The sequence below is a fragment of the Myotis nattereri genome (assembly GCF_964212035.1).
Source record: "Myotis nattereri genome assembly, chromosome: 3".
Taxonomy (NCBI): domain Eukaryota; kingdom Metazoa; phylum Chordata; class Mammalia; order Chiroptera; family Vespertilionidae; genus Myotis; species Myotis nattereri.
Window position 1 is genome coordinate 152147662 of NC_138077.1, and position 21142 is coordinate 152168803.

Genomic DNA, 21142 nt, shown 5'->3' on the forward strand with positions numbered 1-21142 from the left:
CTGCACCAGTCTGCATTCCCACCAGCAGTGCACAAGTGTTCCTTTTTCTCCACATCCTCTCCAGCACTTGTCGTTTGTTGACTTGTTGATGATAGCCAGTCTGACAGGTGTGAGATGGTACCTCATTGTTGTTTTGATTTGCATCTCTCGGATGATTAGTGACTTTGAGCATGTTTTCATATGTCTCTTGGCTTTCTGAATGTCCTCTTTTGAAAGGTGTCTATTTAGGTCCTTTGCCCACTTTTTGATTGGATTGTTTATCTTCCTTTTGTTGAACTCAAAGTTCCCTATAAATTTTGGAGATTAGGCCCTTATCAGATATGACATTGGCAAATATGTTTTCCCACACAGTGGGTTTTCTCGTTTTGTTGATGGTTTCTTTTGCTGTGCAGAAGCTTTTTATTTTGATGTAGTCCCATTTGTTCATTTTCTCTTTAGTTTCAAGTGCCCTAGGAGCTGTATCAGTGAAGAAATTGCTTCGGCATATGTCTGAGATTTTGTTGCCTTTGGATTCTTCTAGAATTTTTATGGTTTCCTGTCGTACATTTAAGTCCTTTATTCATTTTGAGTTTATTTTTGTGTATGGTGTAAGTTGGTGGTCTAGTTTCATTTTCTTGCATATATCTGTCCAATTTTCCCAACACCATTTATTGAAGAGACTATCTTGGCTCCATTGTATGTTCTTGCCTCCTTTGTCAAATATTAATTGAGCATATTGGTTCGGGCCGATTTCTGGGCTCTCTATTCTATTCCATTGATCTATATGCCTATTCTTGTGCCAGTACCAGGCAGTTTTGAGAACAGTGGCTTTGTAATACAACTTGATATCTGGTATTGAGATCCCACCTACTTTGGTCTTTTTCAGGATTGCTGTAGCTATTCGGGGTCTTTTTTTATTCCAGATGAATTTTTGGAGAGTTCGTTCTAGATCTCTGAAGTATGCCATTGGTATTTTAATGGGAAGTGCGTTGAATTTATAGATTGCTTTGGGTAGTATGGACATTTTAATGATGTTGATTCTACCAATCCATGAACACGGTATGTTCTTCCATCTGTTTATGTCTTCCTCTATATCTTTTTTCAACGTCCTGTAGTTTTCTGAGTAGAGGTCTTTTACCTCTTTAGTTAAGTTTATTCCTAGGTAGCTTAATTTTTTTGGTGCGATGGTAAACGGGATTGTTTTTATAATCTCTCTTTCTGAAAGTTCACTATTGGTGTATAGAAATGCCTCAGATTTCTTGGGGTTAATTTTGTATCCTGCTACATTGCCAAATTCATGTATTAAGTCTAGTAGCTTTTTGATGGAGTCTCTAGGGTTCTGTATGTATAATATCATGTCGTCTGCAAATAAGGACAGTTTTACTTCCTCTTTTCCAATTTGGATGCCTTCTATTTCTTCTTCTTGCCGAATTGCAATGGCTAACACTTCCAGTACTATGTTGAACAGGAGTGGTGAGAGGGGGCATCCCTGTCTTGTTCCTGTTCTTAGGGGAAACGGTGTTAGTTTTTGTCCATTGAGTATGATGTTGGCTGTGGGCCTGTCATATATGGCTTTTATTATGTTGAGGTATGATCCTTCTACTCCCACCTTGCTGAGAGCTTTTATCAAAAATGGGTGTTGAATTTTGTCAAATGCTTTTTCTGCATCAATTGATATGACTATGTGTTTTTTTTCTTTCAATTTGTGTATGTGATGTATCACGTTTATTGATTTGCGGATATTGTACCATCCTTGATCCCTGGGATAAATCCTACTTGGTCATGGTGTATGATCTTTCTGATGTACTGCTGGATCCGATTTGCTAAGATTATGTTGAGGATTTTGGCATCTATGTTCATGAGGGATATTGGCCTGTAATTCTCTTTCATTGTGTTGTCTTTACCTGGTTTTGGTATTAGGGTGATGCTGGCTTCATAGAATGAGCTTGGAAGTGTTCCTTCCTCTTGAATTTTTTGTAGTAGTCTGAGGAGGATAGGTTTTATTTCTTCCTTGAATGTTTGGTAAAACTCCCCTGTGAAGTCATCTGGTCCTGGGCTTTTGTTTGCTGGAAGCTTTTTGATGACTGCTTCAATTTCTTCCATAGTTATTGGCCTGTTGAGATTTTTAGATTCTTCCTGATTGAGTTTTGGAATGTTGTATTTTTCTAGGAATTTGTCCATTTTCTCCAGGTTGTCTAGTTTGTTGGAGTAGAGCTGTCCATAGTATTTTTTAACAATCATTTGTATTTCTGTGGGGTCTGTTGTTATTTCGCCTCTATCGTTTCTGATTTTGTTTATTTGGGTCCTCTCTCTTTGCTTCTTAGTGAGTCTGGCTAGAGGTTTGTCAATCTTGTTTATCCTTTCAAAGAACCAGCTCTTGGTTTCATTGATTTTCTGTATTGTTTTTTTGGTCTCTATGTCATTTATTTCTGCTCTAATCTTTATTATCTCCTTCCTTCTGCTCACTCTGGGGTTTTCTTGTTGCTCTCTTTCTAATTCTTTGAGTTGTAGAGTTAGCTGATTTACTACCATTTTTTCTTGTTTTTTGAGATAGGCCTGTAGAGCTATAAACTTCCCTCTCAGGACTGCTTTCATTGTGTCCCATAGGTTTTGGATTGTTGTGTTTTCATTGTCATTAGTTTCCAGGATGTTTTGAATTTCTTCTTTGATTTCATTGGTAACCCAATCAATATTTAATAGCATGCTATTCAGCTTCCAGGTGTTTGAGTATTTTGGGTTGTTTTTATTGTAGTTTATTTCTAATATTATGCCATCGTGGTCTGCGAAGACGCTTTTTATGATTTCAATCTTCTTGAATTTGGGGATACTTTGCTTGTGACCCAATATATGGTCTATTTTTGAATATGTCTTATGAGCATTTGAGTAGAATGTATATTCCCTGGCTTTGGGGTGAAGTGTTCTGAAGATGTCTGTTAAGTCCATCTGATCTAGTGAGTCATTTAGGATTGCTGTTTCTTTGCTGATTGTTTGTCTAGAGGATTTATCCAGTGTTGTCAGTGGTGTATTAAAGTCCCCGACTATGATTGTATTGTTGTTGATCTCTCCTTTGATATCTTCCAAGACCTGCATAGTTTCTATTGAGAGATCAGCTGATAGTTGTATGGGTACTCCCTTGTAGGTAACAAACTGTTTTTCTCTTGCTGCTTTAAGATTCTCTCTTTGTCTTTTGCTCTTGGCATTTTAATTATATGTCTTGGTGTGGTCCTCTTTGGATTCCTTTTGTTTGGGGTTCTCTGAGCATCCTGGACTTGTAAGTCTATTTCTTTCACCATGTAGGGGAAGTTTTCTGTCATTATTTCTCCAAATAGGTTTTCAATATCTTGCTCTCTCTTCTTCTGGCACCCCCATAATTTGGATGTTGGTACACTTGAAGTTGTCCCAGAGGCTCCTTACACTATCTTCATATTTTTGGATTCTTTTTTCTTTTTGTTTTTCCGGTTGGGCATTTTTTGCTTCTTCGTATTTCAAATCTTTGACTTGATTCTTGGGATCCTCTAGTCTGCTGTTGGATCTCTGTATAATATTTTTTATTTCAGTCAGTGTGTGCTTAATTTCTAGTTGGTCCTTTTTCATATCCTCGAGGGTCTCACTAGACTTATGGAGGATCTCACTAAATTTATCGGCGGTTTCTAAAAAATTCTTGAAAAACCTTATAATCGTGGTTTTGAACTCAATATCCAGTTGTTTGCTTTCCTCCATTTCTGTCATTTGTGACCTGTTTCTTTGTCTCTGTATTTTGCTTGCTTCCCTGTGTTGGTAGAGTGGATTTCTATGCTAGGTGTCCTATAGGGCCCAACAGCTCAGCCTCCCCAATTACCTGAGGTGGACACTCTTGGTACACTCCTTTGTGGGCTGTGTGCACAGTCTTGTTGTAGCTAAGCCTTGATTGTTCTAGGTATCACTGGGAGGAATTGACCTCCTGGCCAATTGGCTGTGAGAATCAGCTGTGGTTATGGTGGGAGAACTTCTGTGCTGGAGACACATTTATGGGGCAAGACTTGCTTCAGCGGGGCTTTGATGCTCACTGCGTCTGCCCCCTGAGTGTGTCCCTTATGGATTTGAGGAGTTGTAATCTGGATGGTCCACTCTGACCACTGGGTATACTGGCTCTTGGATCTCTAAGGAGGTGCTAATTTAGCCTCTGCCTGAGGCTACCCAGCAGGAGCTATGGAGAGATCTTCAGATTCCTCTTCTTTGTTTGGAGTTTGGAGGTGCCCAGATGAGGCCCAGCTGTGAAGCAATGCAAGCTGCTGTGGGGCCTTGGGCCTTCTTTTGGATGTTCTGGGTCTCTCTGACCCAGCTGCAGTTCGTTAGGTAATTTTAGAATGCAAAGGGCCAGGGCATTCATATGCAAAAGCCTCTGCCCACAACTTGGGTGGGGCGGGGTCTCGGGGACTCAACAGGGTGGAGCAAACAGCTATGGCGGATCCTCAGCCCTGCTCTAAGCGGCCCCGGGTCTCACTGTTCCATGGTAATTGCTGCAAGCTCCTCTGAGAGAAAGCCGCCCTCAAGTTCTGCCCGATGCCAGACAGTCCAGTTTCTCTCCGTATGAGTCTGGGTCGCCAGAGACTGGCCCAGAACTGGCTTTCAGAGTAGTCGGGAGCTTGTGTCTCCCTCCCGATTGAAAAAGACAACCACGTCCTCAGTTGCCAGCCCTTTTCGCGAGCGCCTCCGTACCTCTGCACTTCACTTCAGCACCTCCTCTGAGTCTCAGTGTGCTTTTCTCTTTCCTTTTAGTTGTAGAATTTCCACACTGCCCGCCTTCCTGTGGTTCTGGATGATGTCCGTTTTGTCTTTTAGTTGTATTTTTAAGTGGTTGTGTGAGGCAGAAATTTCCGGTGTTTACCTATGCCGCCATCTTCGTTTCTCAAGGATATGTTTTTATTGATTTGAGAGGGAGAGAGAGAGAGAGAGAGAGAGAGAGAGAGAGAGAGAGACAAACATCGATGTGAGAAACACTGATACGTTATCTCTTGCACAAGCCTCAACTGGGAGGAACCTGTAACTTGGATTTGTGCCCTGACCAAAGATCGAACCCTAAACGTTTCGGTTTATGGGTCAGTGCTCCAACCAACTGAGCCATACTGACCAGTGCAGTTTTTTATTTTTAGTACATATAAAAAATAGTGTTGGAAAAAAAAATTAAAAAATAGTGTTGCATGGAGGTAAGTAATCTATTCTAATAGTTAAACAATTATATACTACTGTTATTTACTGATCCATATTTTCCCCATTGATTTAAAAATCCAATTTTTGTCATATACTAAATATAATTTTAGTGCATTTTTCTGTTCAATCAACCTCTATATTTCTTATATTAACATCTTATTATTTGTTCTTTATACATTTTAATATCTAATAAGTATTGAGATTTTCCATTTAGTATTTCTTTCAAATTTCATTAGTCTTTCCTATTTATTTTCCTATATGAATTTTAAATTAATTTTGTCATATTTCCCTTCTCCCAACTGTTATACTTTTGTTTGAAATTGCATTAAAGTTTTATTGATTTGGAAAAAACTGGTATGCGTCTTCCCATCTAGGAACCTGGTCTATTTTCCAAGTCGTTTTTGTCAGTAAATTTTAAAAGTTTAAAAAATACATCTTGCAAAAATCTTTTAAAGTTGTTTATAAGTTTTACTAACTTTTATAAACTTATGAATTTTTAGATGGTAATTATATTCAATCAAAAATAATTATTAACTTTGTTGATAAATGAGTTATGTTTTTATAATCCTATAGCATTGGAGGACAAATTAATTTTAATAATTTATAATTCCTATTTATATATTTCTTGTTAGACTTCATTTGCTGCTTTGAAGGACGAGGTTGTTTCCGTTGAAAATGAACTCTCAGAATTGCAAGAAGTAGAAAAACAACAGAAAAACCTTATTGAAATATATAAAACTCAGGTGACCACTGCAATTATTTTAATGTTTGTAGGTAGACAATTTAAAACACTGCATTTGTTTATGATCTACATAAACAGAACTGAAGAAAGGTGGAGCTATTATTAGAAAGGTGATAATAGAACATGACATGTCCCAAGTGTTTCTTAAGGTCCCAAATATTTGTATTAATAGATGACTGCTGATTCCTGATTTAAACATTCATTGTCTATGTATGTGTTAGATATTCTTAAAAGTAGATCTAAAATTAATTACATAGATGTAATGTAAACCTCATATATAATCTTGTTTATGTTTGTCATCTTGTATAGTTAATGATGTTGATTTGGAATATGACTCCTTTCTAGGGTCATTACAGCCCAAGACTCCCTTTTTCCCAATAAACAAAGTTTCATTCAGATTTACTCCTGTGAAATGCCTGAAAAGTACATATGACAATATATATGGAGTAGAGCATGTGCTGAATCGTAATTTACAGAAAATCGTAGGTTTGGGAAATGTGGTATTCAAGAAAAACTTTATGAGAAAGATGGGATTTATGTAGGTCTGTGAATAATGGGTAACAATAGTCAATAAAGAGTTTGATTTTATGGGAAGAGAACATTTAAATTAAAGAGTAATGAACTAAAAATAAAAGCTTAAAGGGGGCATAGTGTAGGTAAGTAGGAAGGGCTGCATCTGGATGGCTTAGATGGGAAGATGGAGTTGAGATATCCAGTGAGTCATCCAAGCCAGAGGTAGAAATGGAGCCTATGAAGGTTGGTGGCACATGTTACTAAGAATGTCATCCCAACTGGTTGTTTGGGTTTAATTCCTTTGTAGGAATATCATGGGTGAGTTACCTTACTCTAGGCTCTGGGCCTTGCACAAAGTGCGCAGTCAGCTATTGTTTTTAGCAGGTTTTGATTTGGAGGGTAAAACAGTTGGTATGGGAGCTAGTTTGAACCAGAGGCTGGTTCTTTAAAGTGACATGGACCTGCAAGTGAAGATCTCTCTAATATTCAGAGCTCAAGTGAAGAGTCTAGACCAGCCGTGGGCAAACTAGGGCCTGCGGGCTGCATCCGGCCGTTTGAAATGAATAAAACTATTGAAAAAAAAGACCGTACCCTTTTATGTAATGATGTTTACTTTGAATTTATATTAGTTCACACAAACACTCCATCCGTGCTTTTGTTCCGGCCCTCCGGTCCAGTTTAAGAACCCATTGTGGCCCTTGAGTCAAAAAGTTTGCCCACCCCTGGTCTAGAAGTATTGATGGGAAAAGATGAGTAAATCATAAAAGGATTGTTAATTAGAGGAGAGCACTGAGTGATTCCTATATTTAAAGAAAGAGTAACATTAGATAAACCTACTGAGATATTAACAGGGAAATAATGATTTGTTTGAAATTGAAAATTCAAACTTTTAGCTTTTAATTTTATATTATGGCTCTAATAATAAAATAATAGATGTTACTCTAATAATACTCTATTATCAGGTACAAAAATTGCAAGAAGCAGCTGAAATGGTGAAAAGCAGATGTGAAAATTTGTTAAGTGAAAATAACCTTATAACAAAAAACAAAAATAAAAAATTAGAGAAGGTAAGTTTGACATTTTAAATAATAAAGTAATATTTATGTTTTAGACTTTATAAATATTATACAGATATCTTTCACTGTGGTTATTTTCTCTATTTTAGACCTAGGAATGATCTGTTCTCCGTCTCTGTAGGAGTTTACTTTCTGAGGAAATAATGTTTCTTCCAGGCTTGAAATGGTGTTTGTTTTTATGAATGTTTTTTCACTTTTTCTTTAATATTTGGAAGATCACATAAACATTTAATTATTTTTACTCAAGAGCAGACTTAAATAGCTAAATAAATGGTTATCACTGAGCTTCATCAACCATAAGTATGCAAACTTGAGTACCTCTTATTTTTAATCTCACCTGTTTTTCTGACAGTAAATCTTTTGTGTCTAAAAAAGCAAAGTAAATATTCTCTGCCAAATGCTTTGTTGGAAGAAAAATGATATCATAGAAAAAAACCCCACATCATTTCCTTTTTTTCACCCTATTTCAACAGAATGAGAGGAAGGCCAATGTTGGCAAGTTATGATGTTTTTGTGAATATTTTTAAATGAAACCACATCCCTTTTTGGGTCTTTTTATGTTTTTTGGTCAAGCAGCAGTGAAAGCCATGGGACGCTCGCTCCTGGCCGGAGAGGTCATGGGATGTTACTGTTCAGTTCCAACTGAGTGTAACATGGTCTCTGTTCTGGATTTTCTCCATATGTTGGAACTGAGAAGTTCAAGTGAGGAATCAGTGTGAGAGTTCAGCCAGCACAGGCATTCTGCTGTTTAGACAGAGATAGATAACCCACCAAATGTGCAGTTTACTACTTTCCTAGAATTACTCTTCCTATTTTTAGCACCTTAGAGGAAAAATCATTTCATATATCTTGGTCTCCTTTTCTCATGAGACTTACCAATGCAACTGTCTCCTGTTTTGCTAGGCAGCACTGTAAATAAAAGCCCATTTACAAACCCTGTTCAAAAGGCAGATGGAGCAGGAGCTCAGTTTTTCAGATACTGTGAGGTTACAGTGATTTCTTATTTGTATTAAACCAGAAAATTCTTTGTAAGTGAAATTCTTCCTTTTATTTTTCCACTGTTTTAAGTCTCCTGGTTTTCTCATGGGCTCTTAGATGTTTGGAAGGTGTGCTTTGTTCTAGTTTTACCTTTTGTGATTAAGAATGCCAGATGTTGCATAGTAGCTCTAGGTGGTCCCTATGTCAGGGAAAGAGATGGTGCTTGCTTTTCCTCCCTATGAACATCCTAAATCAGGGGTCCTCAAACTTTTTAAACAGGGGGCCAGTTCACTGTCCCTCAGACGTTGGAGGGCCGGACTATAGTTTAAAAAAAAAAACTGTGAACAAATTCCTATGCACACTGCACATATCTTATTTTGAAGTAAAAAAACAAAACAGGAACAAATATAATACTTGTATTTGCATGTGGCCCGCGGGCCGTAGTTTGAGGACCCCTGTCCTAAATGGTTATTTTTTTTCTTAACAGTACAAGCATATCTTAGGGTTGCTTCTTGTCATAACTCTACAAAAGTGCTACTGTAAGGAACTGCAGTAGCCAAAGAGATTAACATAGGTAAAATTAAAGAGATTTACTTCGTAGTACCATTAATGATCAAATAGTCTACTGAGGACTGATGATATTAGCTATCTTAAAATAATATACAGTAAAGCCCACTGATTTGGACTAAGATGAGTGCAGCAAGGCTGCTCTAATTGAAATGTCTGAATTAGAAGATGGAATGACAAAAAGTGACAGTTACTTTATATTGAAGGCTAGAAAGCTACCATGCCAGCTTTATCAGTACATAAATGACAGGATTCAAAAGTTTCTTTTCCTAAGGAGGTTAAACATTCCCCCTCCACACTAATATTACTATGTTCATTTATTCAACAAACTTTTTGAAAACTAAAGTATAACCCACTTTTTGAGTTATATGTTCTTACTTAGCAGAGTCTAACTTAATGTTAATTCACATTTATTTGATGGAATCTTTTTGTTTAAAACCATTATTCCTAAATTACATATTATGTTATCAGTGTATCTCGTATTTAAGGTAGTGAAAGCAGTAATGCTGTGTGATCTTACACTTATTTCCCTAATGCCGCACCTCAGATGAGAGGCCAGATGGAGTCTCATCTGAAGGAGTTAGAGGACGTCCGAGGTTCCCTGATGGCGGCGGAACGGAGGCTTCAGGAGTGTCAGGAGAGTCTGGAGCACTACAAGGAGACGTGTGCGGACCAAGCGCACACCATTAGGGAGCTTCAGGGCCAGGTGTCCAGCCGTCATTCTCACTTTGCTACCTGTGTTAAAGCAACGCTTATGAATGCTTTCACCAATTGAGGGCACTCATGTCAGGGATTGATTTATTTTACTGCCATCTATATCAGTTGATAAAGTACCAGTTTATCAGATACAGTACTATTATTTTGCAAGCTATTCTGCTAGTATTTTATAGTAAAAAAATTGTAAACAGAATTAATTGCTTGTTTGGTTTATTCATATAAATCTATATTTAGATATTTGAGGACATGGTAATAGCATAAGAGAAGGAGCAATGCTATGTTTACTAGTACATATATATTTTTTGATGTCAGGATAAGGTTAATTATTGTCATTTATCTCACAAAAATTAGAGTGTATTTCAATTAGAATTGCACATCAAGTTTACTTGGATTATTTCCAATTTTTTTGGACATAGTTTTTCACTTCACTAGAGCAGGGGTCAAGGATGCCCTGTTAACACCACATAGCCATCTTCTAAGTCAATGCCTAGCACATATAGTAAGCACTTAATAAATATATTTTTTAATTAAGTACTTTTTTTTCAAAGAAGCATGTCCCAGGATGGTAGTATTTTTCCGTATTTGCAAAACAATTTTAGGAATGATTCCCTATCTTCCAAATGTAGTTTGGATTTTAATCTTGAAATGCATCCTGTTTTTAAAAACATGCAAACAAAACGTTGCTGAATTTAAATTCCTATAAGAGATTTCTAAGAAAATGTCAAATTACGTAGATAACCTAAGTTACTAATTGAAATTATGAAAATTTTTTTATTTATTTCAAAGCTTCTGAAACAACTTAAATACAGCTTTTTTAAGCATTGGGAAGAACATTCTGTCTTGGTGTAGGCAAGTGTATTTTCATTGATTTCCTTGTTAATTTAATTTGCTTTTCACAAATATGTTTTTTCTTCATAGTTGCTTCACAGATATTCAATTATCAATCACTACTTAAGTGAAACAAAAATTATAAGAGTAACTCTAAGTATTCGACAGTTTCTAAAATCTTCACACTGACTTAATAAAATAAATGACCTTTTGCAATGGAACATTTTTTTCAGAATGTTTTAATAGCCATCTTTCAGAAAAATTTGTAGTAGATGATTTTTTATAAGGTAGCATAGCTTTTAAAAACTTAACCAATGTGATATTTCTTGGTGTCTCTGTGTAGGAGTAATAATAATATTTTCTTTAGAAATTTATTATAAAGAAAAAATTTTTCTCTTTTAGTTTGATGGAAATCAAAATCTTCTGACAGAGCTTTCTCTGGAAGAGGAAAATTATCTTATTCAGTTGAAGTGTGAAAACCTTAAACAGTAAGTACTACATTGACTTATAATTGGTGTTGCACTTTTCTCTATACACTGTAATTTTAAAATATATGTTTTCTGTAAAAAGAAAATTAGAACAGATGGATGCAGAAAATAAAGAGCTTGAAAAGAAGCTGGAAAACCAAGAAGAATGTCTTAAGCACAGCAATCTTAAGTTTAAAGAAAAGTCTGCAGAATATACAGCATTGGCTAGACAGCTGGAAGCTGCTTTAGAAGAAGGAAGACAAAAGGTACAGATGGCCTTTATTTAGAAACTTTTTAATTAGTTTACCAAAGAGCTCTTTAAACAGACAATATCTCATCTTGCCAAACCTACATTTAGTTATTGTTTTTATCCTGATGACAGGGTGAAGAGAGCAGTTACATTTTTGTTTTTTACCTACTTGTGCCTTTTGGAGCTAAACAGATATCTTACTGGACCAGAGTTTCTTTACCAGATCATGATGATGTGGCAGGGTAAAGGGCAGAGATGAAAAACACTTTGAAGGAGTATTCTCCTCCTCTCACCTTTACCCTCCCATTAAAAAATAAATAAATAAGTAAAATAAAACCAGAACATATGTGCAAATTATTGAACATTTTGTTTTCGATCAGGATCTAGTGAGCGGTAAAGCTCAACTCCCTTTTCTTTGGGCAAACATTGTTGCATACATAAATACATGCAAGAATTAAATTCTAGTTAAATTCATTTGGTTAGCATTTAATAAGTATCTCACTGTGTGTCTCTACTAGTCCTGAGATGCAAAAATGAATAAGACCTGGCTCAGGACACTCATAGTCCAGGAGGGAGATGACAGGTGAACAAACATGCCATCCAGCATGTAGGTGCTACAGTAGAGGGGGAGGGTACAAGGTACTTCAACCTGAGGGCGAGGAGAAATGATTCAGGAAGATCTCGAAGAGGTAAATTTATGAAATGATTTGAAAAGACGTGAGGTGGGCTCTGGTGTCCACCAGGAACAGTATTTGAATTCTGTCTCTGGTGTATTATACCCTGACCCAGGACAAGTACTCCCCTAAACTTTAGTTTCTTAATTGAAAAAATGGGGGTCATGAGTTTCCTCCTAGGATTGCATGATGCTAAAAAGAGGTCATCTATACCAGTGGTCGGCAAACTGTGGCTCGCAAGCCACTTGTGGCTCTTTGACCCCTTGAGTGTGGCCACCAAGTTTCAGTCGCACTGTACATGCACGCCCGCACGTTGTATTTTGTGGAAGAGCCACACTCAAGGGGCCACAGTTTGTCGACCACTGATCTATGCTTTGATGATTCTCAGATATCTCTCTCTACTCCAGACTTCTTTGTCCTCTGAAATCTAGACTCAGACATTCTACTTATTTGATATCTCCACTTAACAGAGGCATCTCAAACTGAACCTGTCCAACACTGGATTCTGAATCATTCCCTCTAAACTCTCTTCCACCCATGGTCTTTCCAAAGTGTGTTAGTGGCAGTTCCACAAGAGTTAGATAAAATCCAATATCCTTGATATGTGGCTCTTGTATCTCAAGTGTCATATACTTTTTTTTAACTCTGGGAAACCAATTTCAATGGATGTTGAAGGACACATCATTGAATAAAAGCTAATTAATAAAATGTACTGCCATTGGTAGAATTGTAACCCAGGTTTCTCAGCGCCACCAACCTGTAGGAGGAAAACAAGAAGGGACTTTATCTTGGGTTCAGCCTAAGTGGACTTTGGAAATGCTAATGACCTCAGATTCCTGCTTATAGTGTTCAGAGTCCCCAGAGATGCGTGTGCCCTTTCCTTTCCCTCCGCTGCATTGGACTGTGGGCTGTCTCTAGTTCCTGCTTCATGAGGCGTGCTGTCACTGCACTGTCACCATTGTCCACACTGCGGGACATGGTCACAGACATGGATATTTGTTCTGAGGGCTCTTTCTCCCACAGCTTTCTCCTATAACTGCCAGCACGCCTCAGTCACAGTTGCCCTCAGAATTTGTGCACAAGACATCTTGGTAAATCACTTTACAATAACTTAGAACTTAGTCCATAGGAATTAGATTAGAGGATAGTTCTTCCCACTAGTTCCTTGCTCCTTAAGTAGTCCCTGCCTCCACTCGCATTATTGTGGCTCCAACCCTACCCTTTTGCAAATAGGCTCCCACATATCTGAATCCTTGGAAAAACATAGCTAAGTGAGACTTTCTACTAAATAAGCAGTCAGAGAAATGTGAGAATTTAAATTCAGACCACTTGGAAAGTGAATGAATGAAAACTCAATCTCTTTTGTTGTGTATGAAGTGTATATATCACCTGCTGTCCCCCAATTCTATCCATCTAAGCATTTAATGAGAACTTCCTAGATTCTAGCACCAGTCTAGACACGACGGTGAATATAAATACTGTAAAGTGGAGATTGGTCTCAGTAAGATATAAAAATATGGTATTGGGGAGAAAACGTACTGAAGTTACAGAATAGTGCAAATGCATATACCTCTTGTATCTTAAGCCATTTTTCAGATACTATTCTACATGTGTTCCTTAACATACAACAACTTTAAACACTTTCTAATTAAATTGTCTAGCATCCAATTAATAATCTACTTGGAAAAAAGAGGTATAATGTAACTATGTCAAGGCTTTATACTTTAAAGAAAGTACATTTAGTTACTTTACTTTTTTAATGAAAATTACAGGTTTCTGAAGAAATAGAGAAAATGTCATCTAGAGAGAGGGCTTTACAAATTAAAATATTAGATCTGGAAACTGAACTTAGAAAGAAAAATGAAGAACAAAATCAACTTGTTTGCAAAATAAACAGTGTAAGTATTAGTATAGCTTATGTATTTTCATAAAAAATAAATTAGCACTTAACATTCTTACCATGTTAGTTTGCTTAAACAGTTAAAGTACAAAGTGAGGGAAATCAGAGCCATTTCTTTATTGATACTATTACAGATAACTATAAATCACACAAATTAAAAATGTAGGGTTATGCCAAAGAATTATTATCCTCATCCTCGATAGCTTCTGTTACCTTTCTGCCTGAGGTATCATTGGGTCCTTCCTGTACACATTATTTTAGCATGACAGCTGCTTCATGAAAGTTACAGATATTCTACTTACTTTCTTTCTGTTATGAATTTTTCATTTCATTTCACAATTTAATTATTATGAGTTAGACTTTAATACTTTTCTTGAATAATGAATATTCTATCTTAGAAAGTTATAGGTTGGCATTAAGTAAATACTCACTATTGTTATATCTGCATAGGATATGGCTGCTTTGATCCACTCAGCCATGAAATGAGATTATGAAATTGTCTGTGTTTAATTAGTCTTCTAATGTTTTTTCCTAAATATTCCTGAAACAGCCAACTGGCATAAGATAGTATGAAAGCTAGCACTAGTCATGACTAAATTACTTGAAAACTGTCTGCTTAACAATGACATATAAAATAATGATACTTAATTTTTTTCCAGGAGCTGGAGACTCTGGTAAAATTAATTTTTCATTCCCAAGTGTCTAAAGAGTTGAAAACCTGAAAGGTTCAAAAGTTAAATGACTTTTTAGCATGTAATATTAGTTTAATTTTATTGCCATCAAAAGTTCCATAGCAATTTCAATCAGAACAAAACATATTTCACTTTGAATTTAGCACAGGCCTTCCCTTTATTTCTAATTTTTTTTTTTGTCCACCATCAGAATTGCTGATATTGTAAATATGTCATGTCCTTTGTATAGTTGAAGCTTCTGAAAAAATAAAATAAGTACACTAAGATGAGATGGGTTTTGCTTTAATGCTCCCAGTACTTGGCTAAAGCTGCCAAAATAAATAGATTTAATATTTGATGCTCTATTAACCCTGAGAAATTTTACAGTAGTAAAAATCTAGAATTCTAAGCATAGATTTAGACATTGCTAAAAAGGGAGCTTATGTATTCTGTCCCTTTCAGTGGGCAGTTCAGTATTTATTTTGTATACATAACCTTACCTCCAATTGAATCGTAAACACCCAGAGAGCCTGTCTCATAATTGATTTTATCTGGTGTCTACCACAGTGCCCTGCCCATGTAGCAGGCTTTCATAGATTTTTTTTGCCCAAGTGTTCCAGTGGGGGGCAGAGTGGGTGCACAGACTTAAGGGTGTCTTCAGCAGCTTAACTCAGGCCAACCTTCCTGAAGCCTGAAGTGACTTTGGAGTCTTATCCTAAAATATATGCACATTTTGCATTCTGCCTCACAATATGTGGTTTGTATTAGTATTTTTTCCTCTAAATTGTTGAGTAACATTGATGTTCTGCAAAGATGCATTATTTTCATTCTGTGACTTTGTATAGCCTAGACTAGCACATTTCTTCATCCCACCTACTTCACCTGAGGGACATTGAGCATTGCTCAGTTTCAGAAGGTGTCAGGTATTATTGAACACCAGATGGGAGGGAGATAAAAGATTTTTCTTGTTAAGGTGTCTACATTTTAGTTGGAAGCTAAGTGATACCTTGGAAATTTATATGCAACTGAATATTTTAAAACTTTATTATGTTTTTAATTTTTACTTTAAATAAAGAATACCGATAATATTAAGAGTTCATTTTATTTATGAAAGATTCTAAAAATAAAATGTTTGTATTATCAAAGCTGGAATTCTGTCCATTTTTAAGACAGCAAAAGTCATTTTTATGTTATAAAATATGAATTTTTAGGTAGAGAAAATGGCAAAAACTAGTATTAAAATGTCATGTTAGATGTGAGAAATTAGGACAGCTTTAAATAAAACCTACTTATTAAGTTAATTATGTTAAATGTGTAATAATTTGGGGCTAAAAGAATATGTAGTACAAAAAATATATCACAGTAAATATCACCCATTTACTTTTTCTTTATTTTAAAGAAAAGTGAGCTCTAAGATAAGTTATTAACAAACACATCAGATGGTTAGGAGTCTTTCTGTTAAAAAAATTAAAATTCATGTAGTCAGTTATTGTATATATAAATGTTATGACTATCCTTTGATATGAATGTCATTATTGATTATCTGTTTTTTTTTATTTAGAAAACACAACATCAGGAAGTATGTTTGAAAGAAATACAACATAGTCTTGAAAAGTCGGAGAATCAAAATGAGAGTATCAAGAATTATTTACAGTTTCTTAAAACTTCTTATGTAACAATGTTTGGATAAATTGTTGAATTTATTTTCTATAAGCAACAGGTTTTTATTGTGAATCAAAAAAAGTGATTAGGTAAAAAATATACTGTCTGTTGTTATACTTTATTATTTGTGGGTGGTGGTATTAGACTTTTTATGTAAAGTTTTTTAAAAAAATTATTATCCAGTTGAAACTTAAAACAAGAGATGTTAGCATTCTTTTTTGCTGGATAATTTTTACTTAGCTCTTGTTTAATTTCTAGTTAAGTTATATTGGTTTTTTGAATATTTTTTATACATACACAAAAGAAGCCAGAATCATTCTTTGTGTGTCTGTAGCCACCATCCAAGTGAATTGTAATCTACGTTAATTATGAGCCAAATACATGATTTTAAATAATGTAGATCATTGTTTTACATTGTGTAGCTATAAATGTATTAATATAATAAAGGAAAATATTCTGGATATGAATTTTTAATAATGGATAGTTATATACTTTCTAAAGATACCTCATGTCTTGATGTACTTAATATTGTTTCAGGTATATGCTAAGATACCATTATAATTTGTGTGAGGTTTAAATATACAATTTTAAGTCATAACTATTAAATGCAAACTGACATTTGAATACATTGTCCCAAGGCCAACTCACATGAGATGATCAAAATAAGCACCCTAATAAGCTTTAGGATAAAGTCTTTATTTTTGAGATGACATAGGGATAACAAGAACGTGCTTCCCACAATCTCCCCCCTACATGCCAACACAGAATGCTCTAAAAGGGGATGGATGTAATAGTGATTCCTCTCAGACAGTGGAGCTGTTTATTCAAAGGGCACTCGGGTCTCAAGAGATCATTCTAAGAGGCAAGTTGTGTACTACGCAGTCCAGCTTATGAACAAAGCTCAATCTCCCCAAGATGTTTCATGTTCTCCCATCAGAAATGGGGGCCTACTTTTCTCCGGTCCCCTCACTCCTAACAATGCCATATCATCTGCAGGGGCTTACTTCCCAATGACCCAACTGCTTCATAGTATTTTTCTTAAAATAGCAAAATATAGTAATTTTATTTCCCAACATTTGCTGACAATGTTAGTGTTGCTTTAAAAAAAAAAAATCATAGTACTTGTACTAAAACACATGCTTGACCCTTGTCCTTTTTTCATCTCCTAAGGCAGTGGTTCCCAACCTTGGCTGCACATTAGACTCACCTGGGAATCTTTTTAAAATCCTGATTTCCGGGCCCCATCCTCCTCTGGAAATTCTGTTTCTTTGTTACTAATGTTGTGGCCCCACCCCGTAACAAAGAAACAGAATTTCCGGAGGATGAGGCCCAGAAATCAGGATTTTAAAAAGATTCCCAGGTATTCTAACGTGCAGCCAAGGTTGAGAACCACTGTCCTAAGGCAAAGTGAGCCTTAAGAAAGACTCAGGTGAAAGGAACTACGGTTCTTGAGTATTTATTGTTCACTAGATTGCTCCTTAGGGTAGAAGTCTATCTTATTCATATTTCTGTTTCAGCCATTACACAATATTTGGAATATAGTAGATACTCAGTTATTGTTTGTGGAAAGCTAGATGGATAGATGTTGAGCAGAGGAGGTGTTCATATTCCTGTTTTAGGTATGAAAAAATATAAGCATAGAGGGGTTACTGCCATGGTTGTGGTATAAAACTTTTACATTTTAAAATCCACATGTGAACTCAAGTCTTCTGATTCTAAAATTAAAGTTCTGTGTACAGTGCTCTTTTTCTGTTGGGAGCAGTGGAAGAGCAGCCACCCATCAGCAATGTTGCTCTTATTTATTGAGAACCAAAGTTCTAAGTGTGGTACATACAGTATCTCATTTAATCTTTATGCCTGATTGAGATGAGTGCTACTAACTTTTTTTTCCACTTACTTTTCAGGAAACCCAAACATAAAAAGGTTAAGTAACTTCTCCAAAGACACACAGCTAGTATATATTTCATAAGTAAAGGTAATGTTTTTGTCCAACAGTCATGCATTTACCTCACCTATGAATACATTCTCTTTTTTATATTTTTTAAATTTGTGCATATGGCATTTAAAAATTGGTACCTGCAATGTTTTAGACAGGCTAGAAGGAAAAAGACTACTGCAAAGTCCCTAAGGCTGTTACTCAGATACTAGAGACACAGATGACAAAGTTAAGTTTCCCAGACCCTAGAAGAACTTCAACAATATCTGTGTTTAGTATTTCCATGTGATGTGTTAAGCAGACATTGGGCTCTCTGGTGTATGAATGAAAGCCAGTGCCTGGTGTCCCTAAGCAGTGTCTTTGCTTCCAGCTTCCTCCTATCCAAGAAAGCCCTTGTCCCCACAGTACTAATTGGCTGGCAGGATTTTCTCTTCATCCTTGATAGTCAACACCTCATGACTTTCTTAAGTCCTAAAAGTTTTCTTCTATTGTTTATGTGATTATTACCTCTCCACATGTTCCTTATCTCCTTTCATCTGCTGATCCGACCACCATGCAACTTGCCTTTTTCCTCAAGGTATCTGTCATGGGTTTTCTTGTTCTAAAAATTTTCTTCTATTTTTTTAAAATAAATCTTTATTGTTCAGATTATTACAATTGTTCCTCTTTTTACCCCCCATAGCTCCCTTCCACACGGTTCCCACCCCACCCCATGCCCTTACTCCCCCACTGTCCTCGTCCATAGATTTTTGGCCAGTCTCTTCCCTCACCCCCCCACACACCCCCTTCCCCCTGAGAACTGTCTGTCCACTCCCTTTCTATGCCCCTGATTCTATTATATTCACCAGTTTATTCTGTTCATCAGATTTTTTACTCACTTGATTTTTAGATTCACTTGTTGATAGATATGTATTTGTTGTCATTTTGTTGTTCATAATTTTCATCTTTACCTTTTTCTTGTTCTTCCCCTTCTTAAAGAATACCCTTCAGCATTTCATATAATACTGGTTTGGTGGTGATGAACTCCTTTAGCTTTTCCTTATCTGTGAAGCTCTTTATCTGACCTTCAATTCTAAATGATAGCTTTGCTGGGTAGAGTAATCTTGGTTGTAGGTTCTTGCTATTCATCACTTTGATTATTTCTTGCTACTCCCTTCTGGCCTGCATGGTTTCTGTTGAGAAATCAGCTGACAGTCATATGGGTACTCCCTTGTAGGTTACTAACTTTTTCTCTTGCTGCTTTTAAGATTCTCTTTTTCTCTTTTTCTCTTAGCATTTTAATTATGATGAGTCGTAGTGTGGTCCTCTTTGGATTCCTCTAGTTTGGGGTTCTTTGCGCTTCCTGGACTTGTAAGTCTATTTCTTTCACCAGGTAGGGGAAGTTTTCTGTTGTTATTTCTTCAAATAGGTTTTCAATATCTTGCTCTCTTCTTCTGGCACCCCCATAATTTGGATGTTGGTACACTTGAAGTTGTTCCAGAGGCTCCTTACACTATCTTCATATTTTTGGATTCTTTTTTCTTTTTGCTTTTCCGGTTGGGTGTTTTGTTTTTTTTTGCTTCTTTGTATTTCAAATCTTTGACTTGATTCTTGGGATCCTCTAGTCTGCTGTTGGATCGCTATATTATTCTTTATTTCAGTAAGTGTATGCTTAATTTCTAATTGGTCCTTTTTCATATCCTTGAGGGTCTCACTAAATTTCTTGGAGGTTTCTAGAAGATTCTTGAGCAACCTTATTACCATGGTTTTGAAGTCTATATCCAGTCATTTGTTTTCTTCCATTTCTTTCGTTTGTGACATGTTTCTTTGTCTCCGCATTTTGCCTGTGTTGATAGAATGGCTTTGTGTGCTAGGTGTCCTATAGGGCCCAGTGGCTCAGCCTCCCCAATTACCTGAGGTGGATACTCTTGGTGCACCCCTTTGTGGTCTGTGTGCACAGTCTTGTTGTAGTTAAGCCTTGATTGCTGTTGGTATCACTGGGAGGAATTGACCACCAGGCCAATTGGCTGTGAGGACCAGCTTTGTCTACAATGGGAGAACTACTGTGCTGGAATCACCCTTATGGAGCAGGACTTGCTTCAGTGGGGCTTTGGCACTCACTGAGTCTGCCCCTTGAGTGTGTCACTTATGGATGTGAAGAGTTGCACTCTGGTATGGTCTCACTCTGACCACTGGGTACACTGGCTCTTGGATTTCCAAGGAGGTGCAAAGTCAGCAACTGCCTGAGACCACCCAGCAGGTTCTTTGCGCTTCCTGAACTTGTAAGTCTATTTCTTTCACCAGGTAGGGGAAGTTTTCTGTTGTTATTTCTTCAAATAGGTTTTCAATATCTTGCTCTCTCTCTCTTCTTCTGGCACCCCCATAATTTGGATGTTGGTACACTTGAAGTCCCAGAGGCTCCTTACACTATCTTCATATTTTTGCATTCTTTTTTCTTTTTGCTTTTCTACAGAGAGACCTGCAGATTCCTCCTTTTGGTTTGGGGTTTGGAAGTGCCCAGATAAGGCCCAGCTGTGAAGCAATGCAAGCTGCTGTCTAGGCCTTCTTTTGGAGGCTTTGGTGCTCTTTGACCCAGCTTCAGTTTTTTAGGTTTTAGATTGTAAAAAAACAGGCCATTCATATGCACAAGCCTCTGCTCACAGCTTGGGTGGGGTTATAAATTGGGTGGGGTGGGGTCTCAGGGAATCATCAGGGCAGAGCAAACTGCAATGGCTGCCAGTCTGCTCTGCCTCGGAGAGGTCTCGGGGTCTGCAAGAAAGCCGCCCTTGCGTTCTGGCCTGATGCCAGACAGTCCACTTTCTCCCGTATGAGTCTGGGTCCTCAGAATCTCTCCCGAAACTGGAGTTCAGAGTAATTGGGAGCTAGTATCTCCCTCCCAATTGAAAAAGACAATAGCGTACCCAGTTGCCAGCCCTTTTCCGCGCGCCTCCGCACCTCTACACCTCTGCACCTCCTACCCACTTCAATGCGCTTTTCTCTTTCCTTCTAGTTG

The 21142-nt window shown here is 36.8% G+C and overlaps 1 protein-coding gene across 2 annotated transcripts in view; it reads left to right on the plus strand.

The window, feature by feature from the left end:
- The window catches only part of ODF2L (outer dense fiber of sperm tails 2 like), a 355423-nt gene extending 338075 nt beyond the window's left edge, over positions 1-17348 (plus strand). For both annotated transcript variants that reach the window (XM_081086489.1, XM_081086488.1), the window contains 7 exons: positions 5802-5912; positions 7387-7491; positions 9593-9751; positions 10993-11078; positions 11161-11323; positions 13754-13879; positions 16114-17348. In XM_081086489.1, coding sequence (XP_080942615.1) covers positions 5802-5912; positions 7387-7491; positions 9593-9751; positions 10993-11078; positions 11161-11323; positions 13754-13879; positions 16114-16242 — 879 coding nt within the window. In that variant the 3' untranslated portion in view covers positions 16243-17348. The remainder of the gene's footprint in view (positions 1-5801; positions 5913-7386; positions 7492-9592; positions 9752-10992; positions 11079-11160; positions 11324-13753; positions 13880-16113) is intronic.
- Positions 17349-21142: the final 3794 nt, after the last annotated feature.